The sequence below is a fragment of the Amblyomma mixtum genome, chromosome 3, assembly GCF_055824585.1.
Source record: "Amblyomma mixtum isolate Tamu chromosome 3, ASM5582458v1, whole genome shotgun sequence".
Lineage (NCBI taxonomy): Eukaryota > Metazoa > Arthropoda > Arachnida > Ixodida > Ixodidae > Amblyomma > Amblyomma mixtum.
The window spans coordinates 344,565,588-344,580,571 of NC_143014.1; the positions used below are offsets into that span (position 1 = coordinate 344,565,588).

The 14,984-nt window shown below is 46.2% G+C and overlaps 1 protein-coding gene across 1 annotated transcript; it reads left to right on the plus strand.

Annotated features, from left to right (window-relative positions):
• The first annotated feature begins 925 nt into the window (after positions 1-925).
• On the plus strand, positions 926-14,817 carry LOC149356204 (BEN domain-containing protein 5-like). The gene is made up of 4 exons (XM_089584141.1): positions 926-3,219; positions 11,017-11,114; positions 11,836-12,058; positions 12,887-14,817. The coding sequence occupies exons 1-4, from the start codon at positions 3,174-3,176 to the stop codon at positions 13,012-13,014; spliced, it is 495 nt and encodes a 164-aa protein (XP_089440267.1). The 5' UTR covers positions 926-3,173; the 3' UTR covers positions 13,015-14,817.
• The last annotated feature ends 167 nt before the right edge of the window (positions 14,818-14,984 follow it).

The window sequence follows — 14,984 nt, forward strand, 5'->3', positions numbered from 1 at the left end:
CGCCCTTGTGGGTTTAAGCAATTGAATGGCCGTCCCCATGGCTGACACCAGTAGGTCCGCTTGTAAGGCAGGATTCAAGCGAGACAGCAGCACTGGCCATTGCTGTGAGGTGCGGGAATGGGAATTTTTGTTTGTACATTATTTGCTTGCTTTTGAGGAATTTTAGGTGGCATGAATAGTCGATGTCTTTTATGTAATGAATGCATTTTTTAGCCACTTTCAGAACAATTTGTTGCTCAGGCTGTTAAAATATGCTCGCGCTGCCAGGGAAGGGCGGATTTTTTTCTCACTATTTTGGTTTGAGCCAAATGACTGGACATAAGTTCTTTGTACAGAGCTGTCCAATGTCTGTGCTCATTGAGGATTGTAAAAGATTTGTTATTAGACGTGTGCCCACCAAGATGCTTATATTAGGAAATTTTTGGTTCTTTCTTTTTTTTGCAGGGATGCAGCTTTGCTTGTCACATCATGAATTAGAAGAGACCATCGTGAGCAGCTGGAGGCTACCAGAAGATAAGCATATTTTAGACGTGCTAAATTGTTCAGGCAAATGTTGAGAGTACTTTAAATTTGTAGTTTTCCAGTGCAACGGTGCATGACCAAAGAAGGGAAGAAGGATACTTGAAGAAAACAGCGCAGCAACAGGGTCAAGAGAGAAGATGAGACAGGTGCTGACTAGCAACTGAAGGTTTATTGAAAAGGAATGCATAAAATATACTCTCTTCGCAACCAAGAGCGTGCATGAGCTGCGCAAACAACACTGATAACCTGTCAACTTCAGTCATGGTGGTCAGGATACAATAGTTCACAATCATTAACAAGGACGGATGGCCGTTCATGGCTGTGAACTGTTGAATCTTGACCACCATGACTGAAGTTGATAGCTTATCAGTGTTGTTCGCGCAGCTCATGCACGCTCTTGGTTGTGAAGAGAGTATATTTTATGTGTTCCTTTTCAATAAACCTTCAGTTGCTAGTCAGCACCTGTGTTTTCTTCAAGTATGTAACTTGCCGTTTTACTGAAGTTGGGAAGAAGGATAAAACACAGCACTCACTGACGACTGGTTATTTAACGGCGCAGACACTGCTTAAATGCCTTCAGACCAGCGGAGCAGGAAAAAAACAAACTTATCACACCTTTATCATAAAAACTATGAAAGAAACATCATTTCTGTGTTATATGATACAACTGAAGTATTGCTCGCACATTGTGAACCAGCTTTTTTAATATGATGCGTCTCTGTCCCTTCACAAGTGGCTTGCTTCTGCTAAGGATCTTCACACTTGAAAATCTCTGTACAATCACTGCAGTGCTTGACAAGTTTGGAACCTGTCCTCATTCTTTAGATCTCCTGCATGCAGTTTGCATTTACGGGCCTGTAGCATTTTGCCTCCATCGAAATGCAACCACCGCGGCCAGGATAGAACCCGTGTCTTAACAGGCCAGCAGCCGAGCACCATAACCACTGAACTGCCGTGGCGGCTCATGTATGTGTGTGTGTTCCGTAGGGCTGGAAAACTATGAACTTAAATCAGTGATGCTAACCAGGCCAACAACTAACTCTGCTGTTCATAATACCTCTGCTCCTTGTTTCTAAATGGCCAATTAGGTGGCACTGCTACTTTGTTTATTTGTTGCAATTTTGTGCACAAAATGAATGTCTTATATTTGGGAAACACAAAGTCCAGGTGGTGTATGTTTGCAAGGTGTGCTATTGTTGTGTAGATAGTTTACTGAAGTGTTTTGTATTTCTAACATGCCAGTTGAGAGGTGTGTGTGCATTTTCATGCTATGGTAATGTGCCTAGTAACTGTTTAAAACATTAGCTCTGGTTCTTGTTCCTGAGTAGCTCACATGTGAGCTTCTCATCCCTTTTTTCTTAGCTAAGCTACTTCATCAAATTGCATGTTGTAGGTGTCACCATGCATGTATATCTTAGAGCTTAAAGTAAGTGCTCTTGGAAGTCATCTTAAGGTGAATTCACACGGTGGACTGAATTGCAAATCTTGAGGGTGAACTGTGCATTATGTGGCTTGACGTCACGAGTTGACGCCAACCAATTGGTGTCTGCAAATGGAAAGAGGAGGGCGTTTTTTTTCTATTAGGACAAGATCTGCTGTTTTCATCTCATGTGTGAATGCTTTCAGCATGCGGACACTGCCTTTACTTGAGGTGATGCTAGAGATCTTTTTGCGACCTCATCCGTTGTGTGAATATACCGTAAAAACCCGCGTATAATACGAACCCGAATATAATACGGGGCTAAGATTTAGAGACGCGAAATGGGAAAAAAGTTTCACCCGCGTATAATACGAGTAACGCAAGCTCATAGAAGACATTTATTCAAATCGCATCCCGCACTTCACTTCAATTACTTTGTTCTTCAGTAGCGCTTTCTTCGAACATTTCTTTGTCCGACAAATCATCCCAAATGTACTCATCTTCCGTGCCATCGAGGGCGTTCGAGATGCCGCACTTCTTAAGCCCGCTTCAGCCGCCCGGTTGGCGTCACTGCAGGCTCACCTGAGCGCATCCACTCTGCGTAGCACCGCCTGACTGCGTCCTTGAACGGTTTTTTTACGCAACCATCAAACGGCCGCGAAAGCTTTGTCGCATTCCGCTGCACGCGAAAAGGGCTTCTTTCTGTTGTGGCCATCCACGAATGCTTCCTTCGACGACACCAAACTGCCTCCCGGCCGCACCGTTGCCGATGTTCTCCGCAGCCAAAATCGCTTGAAAGTAGCCGAGTACTGTTTTCGAGACCGTGACATTGTGCTCTCTAAAACAATATCCACTTCACGAAGTGTTCCTTACATGCTAGCACGTGCGTTGTCAACAGGCGCACGGCACACCGCGACCCTCCGGCGCACCCAACGGATCAACAAAGAAACGACGTCGTGACGTCGTTTGTCGAGAGTAACGAAGCCAAGCCGTAGCCATGCGCCAATAGCGAAGCGAAGCCATAGCCACGCCGCAAAAACGAAACCAAAACATCAAGCAACTTCGAAAATTTTTGTTCGGATCCGCAAATAGTACGAGGCGGAAATTTAGGACGCTAATTATGGGAAAAAAACCTCGTATTATACGCGGGTTTTTACGGTACATTTGATGTGCATTTTGGTGTAAGGACATGAACTCTAACTATACCTAATTCACAGAACTGGCCCCAGCAATGACATCCATCGATGGGGCGAGTGGCAGTGGGCCAGACGAGTTTGGTGAGCGAACCTTCTTGTGATGCATGCCATTTTTTATTTTTCATAATCAAATCGGCCTGAGAAAATGTTCACTGCAAACAAAGGATTTGTCCAATGAGCGCCTGTTAACCCTGTCCTGTGCCACTTGAGGGCGCCTTATCCCCTGAAACTTCTACTCTCATCCTTCCACCATCTCTGCTGTGCCCCTAACTTTGACTGTATGTGCTACATTGACCTTTCTTGAAATTGGTTACATACGCTTCCCAGGCCCCATTTCTTTCTGTACTTTTTATCTCTACTTTGTGTCGCTCTCCTACTCTACTGTGTGATTACATCTATACCTTTCGATAGCTTGCCGTCCTGCCTTCAGTTGCATTTCAAGCCTTTTCATTAAGCTTCATGTTTCTTTCCCATAGTTATCTAATAATTAAAAGCTTTTTAATTGATTGACATCCCCTTTCTTGTGAATTAACAAAATATATTAGCATTATTCTGGTCGTCTGGTACATTCAAAGTTGTTAGGCGTTGTACCGTGTACAGGTTGAAAAGTTTTCTGGCACAGTGTTCCTGCTGTCCTTCAGCAGATGCGCAGTTAATTGAACCTGACGTCTTTTTTTTTCTTTTTGCATTGCCTATGAGGCTTGCTGTACTGCCCCTTTCATTTTTGGCAGGATATGCGATTTTTCTGAACTGCTCTTGCTCCGCAGTGTTCTGCTGTGTCTTTAAGGCTCGTTTATGGGGGTTCAACGTCCCAAAGCGACTCGGGCTATGAGGGACGTGGTAGTGGAGGGCTCCGGAAATTTCGATCAGCTGAGGTTCTTTAACGTGCACTGACATCGCACAGCACACGGGCCCCTGGAACTTCGCCTCCATCGAAATTCCATTGCCGCAGCTGGATCGAACTCTCGTCATTTGGGTCAGCAGCCAAGCGTCATAACCACTGAGCCACTGCGGCCACGGTTGTCACTTGTCACTTAGCCCTCATTATTTCACCAGTTATCTTTTTAGCCATCAGTGTTAGTGTAGTTTGAAAGGGTGTGCGCTAAAAAAGACGTACACAGGAAAAAGATAGAGACGACCGGAAAGAAGCGCAACTTCCAACTTTAATGACGACAAAAGAAGCCAGGCACACATATATATCCGCTGATAAACAGATATGAGCTGCGTGATGGAGCGTGACCCCATCAACCAAACATAAGACAGCGAAAAAAATGCATATCTAAGTGACATTAAAAGAAACCCAAGAAAGTGAACATATCAAACACCTGCCGAGGTAAGGTAAAAAAATGGGATTCGTATCGGCTGACAACAATGCATAACAACATGGGAAAACAGAGCTGTATGAAAGATGACACTGAAAAAGAGGATAACACCATAAAAAAGGCTAACAACATGACGAAATTTTTAACAAAGAACAAGTGAAAGATGGAGATAAAAACCGTGTAAAGGGTGGTAAATAAAGGCACATTGGAACATCTAAAAGGACACTAAAACATAGAGAGGCGAACGGGTTAATAGTCTAGATGTACCCATCCAGAAAGGCAAGTTCATTTCTAGACAGGTTAATAGAAGGCGTGCAAACGCACTTGTCTTTCCTGAGGTGAATAAAAAAGGCCTCGATTACTTCTCTTTCTGTCTTGTCCTGAGCCTTAGCTAGAAACTTGGTTTCATTAAACTTGGGGTAGCAGTTCTGGCAACTGCTGCAGTGTAACGGAAGGTTACCTCCAGACCTGTTCTTCATGGTGACGTTGTGCCTGCGGGCGCGCTCATTGAAACATTTCCCGGTTTGACCCACATACACTTTGCCGCACGTCAAGGGAATCTCGTACACAACATTGGCAGTGCATTGTGTGTACACGGTTTGATGCTTCATATTACAGGCCTTCTTAACACGCTTCCTGGTCACCATCGGACATAATTTCGCCAGTTTGTAAGGAGCCGAAAAAACCAGCCTAACCCCGTGACGAGACGCAACTTTCTTTAAATTGTGTGAAAGACCATGCAGGTAAGGTATAACCTGCACAGGTTTCCGTTCTGTTTGATGTTTAGCATGCTCCGAGTTTTTAATTTTTTGCAAAAGGTTTTCAGACATGTTGGTGACCAGATTTGCAGGGTAACCTGCAGCAGAAATTCGGTCGATCTGGCACTGGAAACTTTCACCTATCTTGTGGCCGCAGGATTTTTCTAATGCAGATTTCATGCAAAGAGATACTATGCCAAGCTTTACCAGCTTGGAGTGGGCACTATCATAGGGCAAAAGTGACTTCTTTGAGTGCGGCTGATAAGACCAACACACATGATCATTTGTAAAAATAAGCTGTAAGTCAAGAAACTGGAGTCGATCATGATCTGCTCGTTCATGCGCGAATTTTAGACCCCTCGATGAAGAACAGAAGGTAGTGAGAATTTGGACTACAAGTGTATCAGCAGCACAGTATGAAGGTGCGTTAAGAAGAACAAGATAATCGTCGACGTATCTGAAAATACGTGTTATCCCTGTGTCCTTCAAGCTAGCTCTCAAGGCGCCGGTCAAATGACGCCAGAAAAATTTCGCATAAGACCGATGCGACTGAGGAACCTATACAAATTCCGGCTTTTTGCAAGTAAAACTCATCCTGGAAGCAAATAACAGTGGAATCCAAATAAAACAATAGTAGGTCCAGAAATTTTTCAGTTGTGACACCGGCAGAATTTTTAAACCTGACTTCGCCAAATTCTTCCAAATGTTCACAAACAGCATCCAACAACCCGTCGTGAGGCACAGAGTAAAATAAGTCCTCAACGTCAATTGAAAAACCAGTTGTGGCCGATATCTTGCCTCCCTCCAGTACCTGCACCACTTCCTTTGAGCTTCGAACGCGGTAAGGGTCAGCGCCAGCTATTCTGTCCAGTTGGCACCGAAGGAAGTCACCCACAACTTTTTGCCACGTATCCCTTTCAGACACAATGGCACGTAGTGGACAAGCAGGCTTATGCGTTTTACCTGAAAAGAATATTTCGAGGCATCCGGTCTCAGCTCCTTTGACCGCCTCGGAGCATGCTAAACATCAAACAGAACGGAAACCTGTGCAGGTTATACCTTACCTGCATGGTCTTTCACACAATTTAAAGAAAGTTGCGTCTCGTCACGGGGTTAGGCTGGTTTTTTCGGCTCCTTGCAAACTGGCGAAATTATGTCCGATGGTGACCAGGAAGCGTGTTAAGAAGGCCTGTAATATCAAGCATCAAACCGTGTACACACAATGCACTGCCAATGTTGTGTACGAGATTCCCTTGACGTGCGGCAAAGTGTATGTGGGTCAAACCGGGAAATGTTTCAATGAGCGCGCCCGCAGGCACAACGTCACCATGAAGAACAGGTCTGGAGGTAACCTTCCGTTACACTGCAGCAGTTGCCAGAACTGCTACCCCAAGTTTAATGAAACCAAGTTTCTAGCTGAGGCTCAGGACAAGACAGAAAGAGAAGTAATCGAGGCCTTTTTTATTCACCTCAGGAAAGACAAGTGCGTTAGCACGCCTTCCATTAACCTGTCTAGAAATGAACTTGCCTTTCTGGATGGGTACATCTAGACTATTAACCCGTTCGCCTCTCTATGTTTTATTGTCCTTTTAGATGTTCCAATGTGTCTTTATTTACCACCCTTTACACGGTTTTTATCTCCATCTTTCACTTGTTCTTTCTTAAAAATTTCGTCATGTTGTTAGCCTTTTTTATGGTGTTATCCTCTTTTTCAGTGTCATCTTTCATACAGCTCTGTTTTCCCATGTTGTTATGCATTGTTGTCAGCCGATACGAATCCCACTTTTTTACCTTACCTCGGCAGGTGTTTGATATGTTCACTTTCTTGGGTTTCTTTTAATGTCACATAGATATGCATTTTTTGCGCTGTCTTATGTTTGGTTGATGGGGTCACGCTCCATCACGCAGCTCATATCTGTTTATCAGCGGATATATATGTGCGCCTGGCTTCTTTTGTCGTCATTAAAGTTGGAAGTTGCGCTTCTTTCCGGTCGTCTCTATCTTTTTCCTGTGTACGTCTTTTTTAGCGCACACCCTTTCAAATGTGAATATGTACCAACTAGCCCGTCAAAAAGCTTTACTACTGTTAGTGTAGCAGCCGATCAACTCTTCACTGAGATGTGTTTCTCATAGTATTAATGTTTCTACAAGTTTTAATACAGCATAACCCTGCTGATGTACTCCTCACGGGACTAAAAAAAATTGGCTGTGGCTTAGCTCAGCTATGCCAGACATACGTAGCGAGAGGTAATGGACCTTCAGAGGCTAGGCGAACTCGTCGAGCTGCATCTTCACGGCGTCGCTTATTGAGACGTTTTGCGCGTTCTTCCTCGGTCTCGTCGCCTTTGCCTTGTTTCGTTCCAACAGCTCAGCTTGGTTTTTTTCAGCCTCTCCGACTCGCTCTCCATCTCTGGCCATAACAGCTTCAACGAACCGCCCTCTTATACAGGCCGCTGCTCATTCATTCATAAATCTTTAATCACAAGGATGACCTGAGGCCCAAGGGGGAAGTGGGTTGGTTAGGTGAAGGTGAGGGTGTCGGTCTCTGACATGAAGTCTAGCAGGGCACTGAGCTTGCGCTTGGCGTCGGTACTGGGGGCCGTCCAGTCATCGTATGTCTGGATGTGGTAGGCAGAGGTGTAGCAGGCGCAGAGGCTCGCAGTGCCAGGACAGGTCCAGATCAGGTGGTGCAAATCAACAGAGTCAGCAGGGCAATCGGGGCAGCCGATCCTGGTTCGGTGCCATCGACTCGGGATGTCCGGGGTGTACGCTGCACCGGCTCGCACCTTGTGAGCGAGAACTTGGGCCGGGCGAGAAAGTCCAGAAGGAATGGATGGAGTAATGTCTGGGACAAAGTCCCACGACAAACCCCTCTGCTCTTGTTAAAGGCGTGTGATGATAGAGTCAGGTATTATGAGCGGGATGGGAGAACAATAAGGGTTGTCCGAGTTGGTCGGCTCACGTTAAGGCAATGCCGACGGTCTTCCTCTAGCTGCGCGCCAGCAGTCTCGTGGGCAGTCCTGTTCCCGGTCCCTTGTGTGTGATTTCTGGGTGTCCAGTGAATGCATACGTAGACCTGGGAGGTCTCTTGCTGTGCCTACTGCTATCTCTGGCTCTCCTCCTCCTCTGACGTTGCACCAGATGGCGCGGCTCCATCTGGCAACGGTTGCTAGGCAGCGGCGCAAGAAGCGGTGTGACCACGGCGTGACCACCGCCGCAGTGAAAATGCTACTTTGCGACCAATAGCTCTTGCTACAAAAAAAAAATGCAAGAGCGAGGAAACATTAGAGGCAGGAAGTAGGACAAATTTAAAAATGACAGGAATGAAGAACTAAACACATTTATTGCAGTGCTGGCACTTGAAAAAATCATGCAGCATTGTCTGCTGCATTTTCTTACGTCCGGTGAGGACTACTCATTTCTCCAGAATTTACGGGGCTATGTGGCTGTTGCGATCGTTGCAAACATACTTTCTGAGAATGTCTAATGCCGCTACAGCCAACATAATGGTTGGTTCCAGCGGAGGCTAGCCCTCGTCCTCTTTGTTGCCACTGCTGTGTGCATCCAGAAGTCACAAAAGATGTGATGAGGTGCGGAAGGACAAAATCAATCGCGCCAGCCACACTAACACTAGCAGCACAATTACAAAGAAACAAGGATAGGTGAAGAAAAAATTAGCTGTGGTTTAGCTCTGATTAAACATGGCGAGAAGCGGTAGCTTCATGTGGCTGCGCTTTGCAAAGCTTTGTTTGTTTCTAGTTTCTCGGCTTGTTGAAAGATTGTTGTTTCTTTGGACTTTGCCGCACATAGCTACGTGAAACTACTGCTTCTCACCAGGTTTAACCGAAGCTAAACCACAGCTGATTTTTTCCTATACCCGTGGTGTTAGATTTTCTGCGTGTGGAGCGCTAATCTTCCTCTTTGTATTCTTCGTCTTCCTCTTGTTATTCCTCTTCAAACTCTTCTCGAAATCGCCTGTCACTGATCAATCATGAATCGCTCGAATCACAAATTACCATGATATTGCATGAGCGGCTGTGTAACCTAGCAGTTAGTATACAAGAAGCACATATACAGGGTGTCCCAGCTAAAAGTAACGAAGCTTGTAAAAAAGAGGATGATCCCTAGCCGAGTGAGACCAACTGAGGGTTGTTGCCAGTCGCGTGTCCTAGTCTGTAGTATTTTTTTTTATTATGCAAACATGATTAATTAGCAGAGACTAATTAGCTAACTTTTTAATTATTGCCTACAGGAAGAAAGTGTCAATGCAGGAGTTGTAGATCCCTTTGAAAAATAACCGTTTGCCGTGTTTGCAGCCAAGTACCACTGATACAGCTTCTTTTATTTGACTTAAAAGAAAGCCCGCGAAATACAAAAAGAGCCACGTGATAGGGAAGCAGTTTCAGCGCTCCCAGACGACCAGCCAAGCAAAGACATTCGCTTATCTTTGCAACGTTGTCTCGAACGGGGTTCGGCGTTTTGTGATGGTTGCGAGATATACGTAATTAACTCTCGCATCGGCGCTAGGGCGACCGTTTCTTCAGCGCGTGACGGTGCAAGTTAGCGGCACGGCCACATTCCTATCACTCGAGGCGAGGTTACGCGTGAAAAAGCGCTCCATGCGAGCCGCGCTTCACTTCCTTGAAAAGCAGCACCCGCTCACTTTCCATGACGCATAAGCAGTTCCTGGTGCATATCTCGCCACCTCCTCAAGACGCCAAAAGCTGTACGGGACAGCGTTGCAAACATAAGCGGATGTCGTTGCTTGATCGCTCGTTTGGGAGCGCTGTAACTGCTTCCCCATCACGTGGTTCTTTTTGTATTTCGCGGGCTTTCTTTTAAGTCAGATAAAAGAAGTTGTATCAGTGGTACTTAGCTGCAAACAAGGCAAACGATTATTTTTCTATGGGATGTACAACTCCTGCATTGACAATTTCTTCCTGAAAGCAATCATTAAAAAGTTAGATAATTAGTCTTTGCTAATTAATCACGTTTGCATAATAAAAAAATACTGCAGACTAGGACACGCGACTATCAACAACCCTCAGTTGGTCTCACTCGGCTAGGGATCATCCTCTTTTTAACAAGCTTGGTTACTTTTAGCTGGGACACCCTGTATATCTCCAGTTTTAATGAATTGTCACACCGTGGGTCTGAAGCTTAGTGGTTAGCGCACCTGGCTCTCGCCCAATGGACCTGAGTTTGAATCCCACTGATTGTGAGGTTTATTTGTTTGTTTATTTTATTTGTGGCAGACTTGAAGGTCATGTTGCGTACATGGCGATCTCAGCCGTGCACCTGTAGCAGTGAAGCTACTGCTTCAAAAAAGTGCAACCACTGTGGATGATGATGGCACAGCCTGTCTGAAAGCCGTCTGCCTAACACAGTGGTGCTAGACATGCCAGGCCAAGTAAAGCCGCTTTAGAAGTAAACATATGACCGCCACCGTTTCTCATTTAAGCTGGCATGGGGTGTTATTTCACAAGTATTACTGTGTAGGAATGTGGCCGAAGTTACATTGCAACGAACAGCAGGGTTTATAATGCATGGAACCCTATTATCATCATGCCAGATCTAGACCACTACAATGTGTAGCAGCCAGGAAAATGCAGCACCCATCAACTCAGCAGCGAGGTTCTACTGTGCAAAGCTTTCACTGTTACCTTGAGAGCAAAATACTTAATTTTTTTCATTTACTTGATAGCCCACAATGTCAAACTGAACTCAGTTTGCTTTTTGCTTATATGTGCTGCTGAGGTGCATTGATATTTGTGTACTTCCTTTTCTTGTCAAAAAAGTATGCTCAGCCGAGGAGATGGAGAGCGCCGCGGACTGCCAGCTCCAGCTGCCTGGTGGGCAGGACACTGTGATAGGTTCTGCTAGGGATGATGGAAAGGTGATTGTGCGAGTTCTTAAGTCATATAGTGTATCAAATACCATAGTAGAGTGAGTGAATGATTCTTAATTAAATTGGGGCTGGTACATAGTGAAATGGGTACAGTTTAGAGGATGATGCTAGCTTACAGTAGAAACTTATACTAGTCCCAGTAAGTGTGCCGAAAAGGGTAGTGTGCAAAGCATAGATGTGTGGTTTCAGACAATATCATGTAAGGCACAGGTCAGCATTTCTAATTTGTCATTTTTGTACTTCATTACCTGACGATGCCATAATGGGTCTGCAGTTATTCTTGTCCTGAGGAAATTCTTAGTACACAAATAATTTTTGATCATGAGGAGGCTGCCTTGTTCTGTCAGGTATGCCTAGTTGTTGGTATGTGAAATTTATTCTCATTTCTGAAGTTTGTTTGAATTGGGGCAGAGAACATTATTTCAACTTTTGGCGGTATTTGACTCGGAATGAAGAGAAGCTAGAACTGTCAGAAGATTGTGCTATATATTTCATGTTGCACGCAAGCAATTTCTTTTTTTTTTCGAATTATAAGGCTAGAAATAAAAAATCTACTGATTTTGGACACTGCTCGCTGTAAAAGAGTGCATTCATGCCTACATAATTTTTATGTTTTTCAGCTGTTTGTTTTAAGTTATGAAATATTTAAAATCCCTTGATTCATTGCTGTTAATGTGTACAAATGCGAAATTCTCCACGTTTGCTGCAGGTCTATGCAGGCAGTGGGCTCTGGATGGAGCCTGGTGCCTGGCAGATGCTCCTGAGAGCACCAACAGACTCAATGTTCTGCCGCGGTGCTACTCAGGTGTATTGGACACCTGATGAGCTGAAGAGCCGCAGCGTGACTGGCGTGCTTTCAAATAAGTGCCGGTCTCTTGGCAGAACAGAGGCGAAACCGGCACTTACACCGGAAAAAGTCTCTTCTCTGAAAGGTGCTAGTGCTTTTTTTTCTTTGCTTTGAGTAACACCTAGGCAATCAAACTTTGCTTCAGCCAAATACAGTCGTGCTCACTTACAGAAAGCGTGATAGTCATGGAGATCCTGTTCATTGTATCCGAGGTTTGTAACAACTGCAATGTCCTTATTGCATCCAAAACTGCAAAGTCGGGTAAAAGTGACGTTTAGTTTTTGCAAGGTGTGTTATGCCCATACGTTTCTTCATGCAGGCTCTATCACAGCACTTTCAGAGATCTCCACACTGTTTGTGTGGCTCTCGCTAAGATCCGTTCTGCCAGTAACCTGATTTATCTATTTGGTTGTGAAATTAGCGTTCTCAACGACTGGTGGCAAGTCATTGTGCGCGTTCTCCGATCTTGCTGCGACAAAGATAGTGCAATTGACATATCTGCACAGAATGTATAAATAGCATTGCCCGTTGTTTCGAGTAATCTCTGTCTTTGGTTTTCATGCAAGCATCTCAATGCATCCAACAACACACAGCAGACGCGGAGTGGGTAGGCCCATGTGTCGTCAGCAATCAGAGGTTGCCAGACAAGCAGTCAGTTCGCAAAGGAAACGAAAATCGTTTTAAAGATATCTGCCGCACGGAATCAACTGAAAGTTTTGGGTATTGTAATTTAATGTGTTGGGAATTAAATGCTACAACAAGGGTATGCACGAAAGTAGGCTTCATGGCCCCTTTAATGGCGAACATTCGTTTGTGTTTTTACAATGAGAGTGGTAATTCTGAATCTCACTTTTGCATTTATCATGTATCTAGTTGTGTTCAAATGTGGCCTATTTTGTGTTCTATTGTGCAGCTCTGTTTCATATCTACATGGGAGACATACCAAAGGAGCTTGCAGAGAAGAGACTGAAAGCCGTGCGCATGCACCTCTCACAGAAGCTGGGGGACGTGCAACGAAAAATTGGAGGTCATGATGTATAAATTTATTTTGCCACTTACCTATGCCGAAGCCGTCAGGCGTCCCCGCCCAGAAACGTTCGTTTCGTACCAGCATCCACCGCAGTCGACACCATTTCGTCCTGCCTGGCCACCACCGCAACGTTTCCGTCCATGGCGGACACCGGACAACCTACCCATTTGTTCTGTCTGCGGCATTCCTGGCCATGTGATGCGTCCCTGCCGCCGCCAAGTGTTGTCCCCTGCTGCCAATACTGACCCTCGAGGTTACGCCTACGCCCCTCCCCAGCCTTTTCACCGCACTTCGCCTTCTGAGACCACTGCTTCCTCCGATCTCAGGCCGTCTATTCGCCGCCGTGCTCCATCTCCGTGTCGTCGCTCGGTTTCCCCGATGCGCCGTCGTCCCTCTTCCCCTTCGGAAAACTAGTGCCCGCAGTTCCGGAGGCAAGAACTGCTTGCTCGTCACCAAGCTCAAGACCTCGACTTTCTCCGACAAATTTGATCGCGGTTTCTGTGGAGGGCACCGATGCTTTCGCGCTTGTTGACACCAGTGCTGCTGTATCTGTACTAAGTGAGAAATTGTGCCGCCAGTTACGAAAAGTGATGACTCCGCTATATGGTTTTATGCTTCGCGCCGCTAATTCGCAACTTATTGCACCTTTGGGGGCATGTACAGCCCGAGTTACTATTCAGGACGTTCTGTATATTGTTGAATTCATTGTCTTCCCATGGCCGTCTCACGACGTCATCTTAGGCTGGGACTTTCTCTCCCAACATGACGTTGTCATCGACTGCGCTCGTTCCGAAGTCGCCCTTCTTCCCTTCGGCGACGACTCTGTGAACGCTTCCACTAACTTGTGCTCCAAGCTGACTGTGGCTGATGACGTCATGATCCCTCCGTGCTCTGCTGTGCTCGCCTCTGTTCATTGCGACTCTGGATCCAACGGCCCTGTCATCTTCATCCCGTCCGACTCCTCTGCTTCTCGCCACTGTCTACCCCTGCCATTCGCCGTGCTTGCCGTCTCAGCCGGCTGCAGCGCCTTGCCCCTGACGAATCCATTCCTGTGCCCCTCCACTCTTCTTCGTGGTGAATGCTTGGGATGTGTCCAGCCTTTCGCTTCCGTCGTCGCCTGGGACCCTTCTGAGGACGACTCCTGCCGCCTGCAAGTGTCTTCACTTACTTCCTCCTCACCGTCTCCTGATCCCGTTCCCGAGGCCGTCTTTGTGGGCTCAATCGACACAAATCTTTCGCCACCGGAGAAGACCCAGCTTGCGGCCCTGCTAGATAAGTTTCGGTCATCGTTTGACTTCTCTCACCACCGTTTTGGTCGCACTTCAGCTGTTACCCATCGGATCGACACTGGCGCCCATTCGCCGTTGCGCCAACGCCCATATCGCGTCTCGGCCACCGAACGCCAGGTTATCGACACCCAGGTCAATGATATGCTGCAGCGTGGCGTCATACAACCATCACACAGTCCTTGGGCTTCCCCCGTCGTCCTTGTCACCAAGAAAGACGGCTCTATCCGCTTTTGCGTTGACTACCGGCGCCTCAACAAAATCACCCGAAAAGACGTCTCTCCGCTACCCCGCACCTCCACCAAGATGTAACGGCCTTTATTGACAGTTGTGAAGGCCGGTTAGAGCGGGCAAGGACAGGTCCGGTCCCGGAACAGTTCACGCTCTCGTCTCGCGCCGCGCGTCGGCTCTGCTGCTTCAGCTGCCGATCGTCGTCTCGCGCCTCGCCTCGGTTCGGCTGCTCTGACTGCTGATCATCTTCCTCTTTACAGGTTTCTATTTTATAATAAAGCTTTCGTTTGCCCTAAATCTGGTTGTCAGTATATATATCGTAGGGCATTACAGACCCTTTTGGCCAGCTTAATTGGAAAATATTGGAAATGTCACGCTTTTCAATTGGTCGAAACGGTCGTGACGTCACAGCGCGCGAATTTCAAACCGGGCTAATTGTACTTTCGCTAGTAACCATGCAACCA

Bases quoted from the DNA above. Each gene is read 5' to 3' on its own strand.
- LOC149356204 (XM_089584141.1), top strand. From the start codon at position 3,174: ATGACATCCATCGATGGGGCGAGTGGCAGTGGGCCAGACGAGTTTG. The intron at 3,220-11,016 runs GTGAGCGAACCT...TTGTCAAAAAAG, and splicing joins CAGTGGGCCAGACGAGTTTG to TATGCTCAGCCGAGGAGATG. The intron at 11,115-11,835 runs GTGATTGTGCGA...CGTTTGCTGCAG, and splicing joins CTGCTAGGGATGATGGAAAG to GTCTATGCAGGCAGTGGGCT.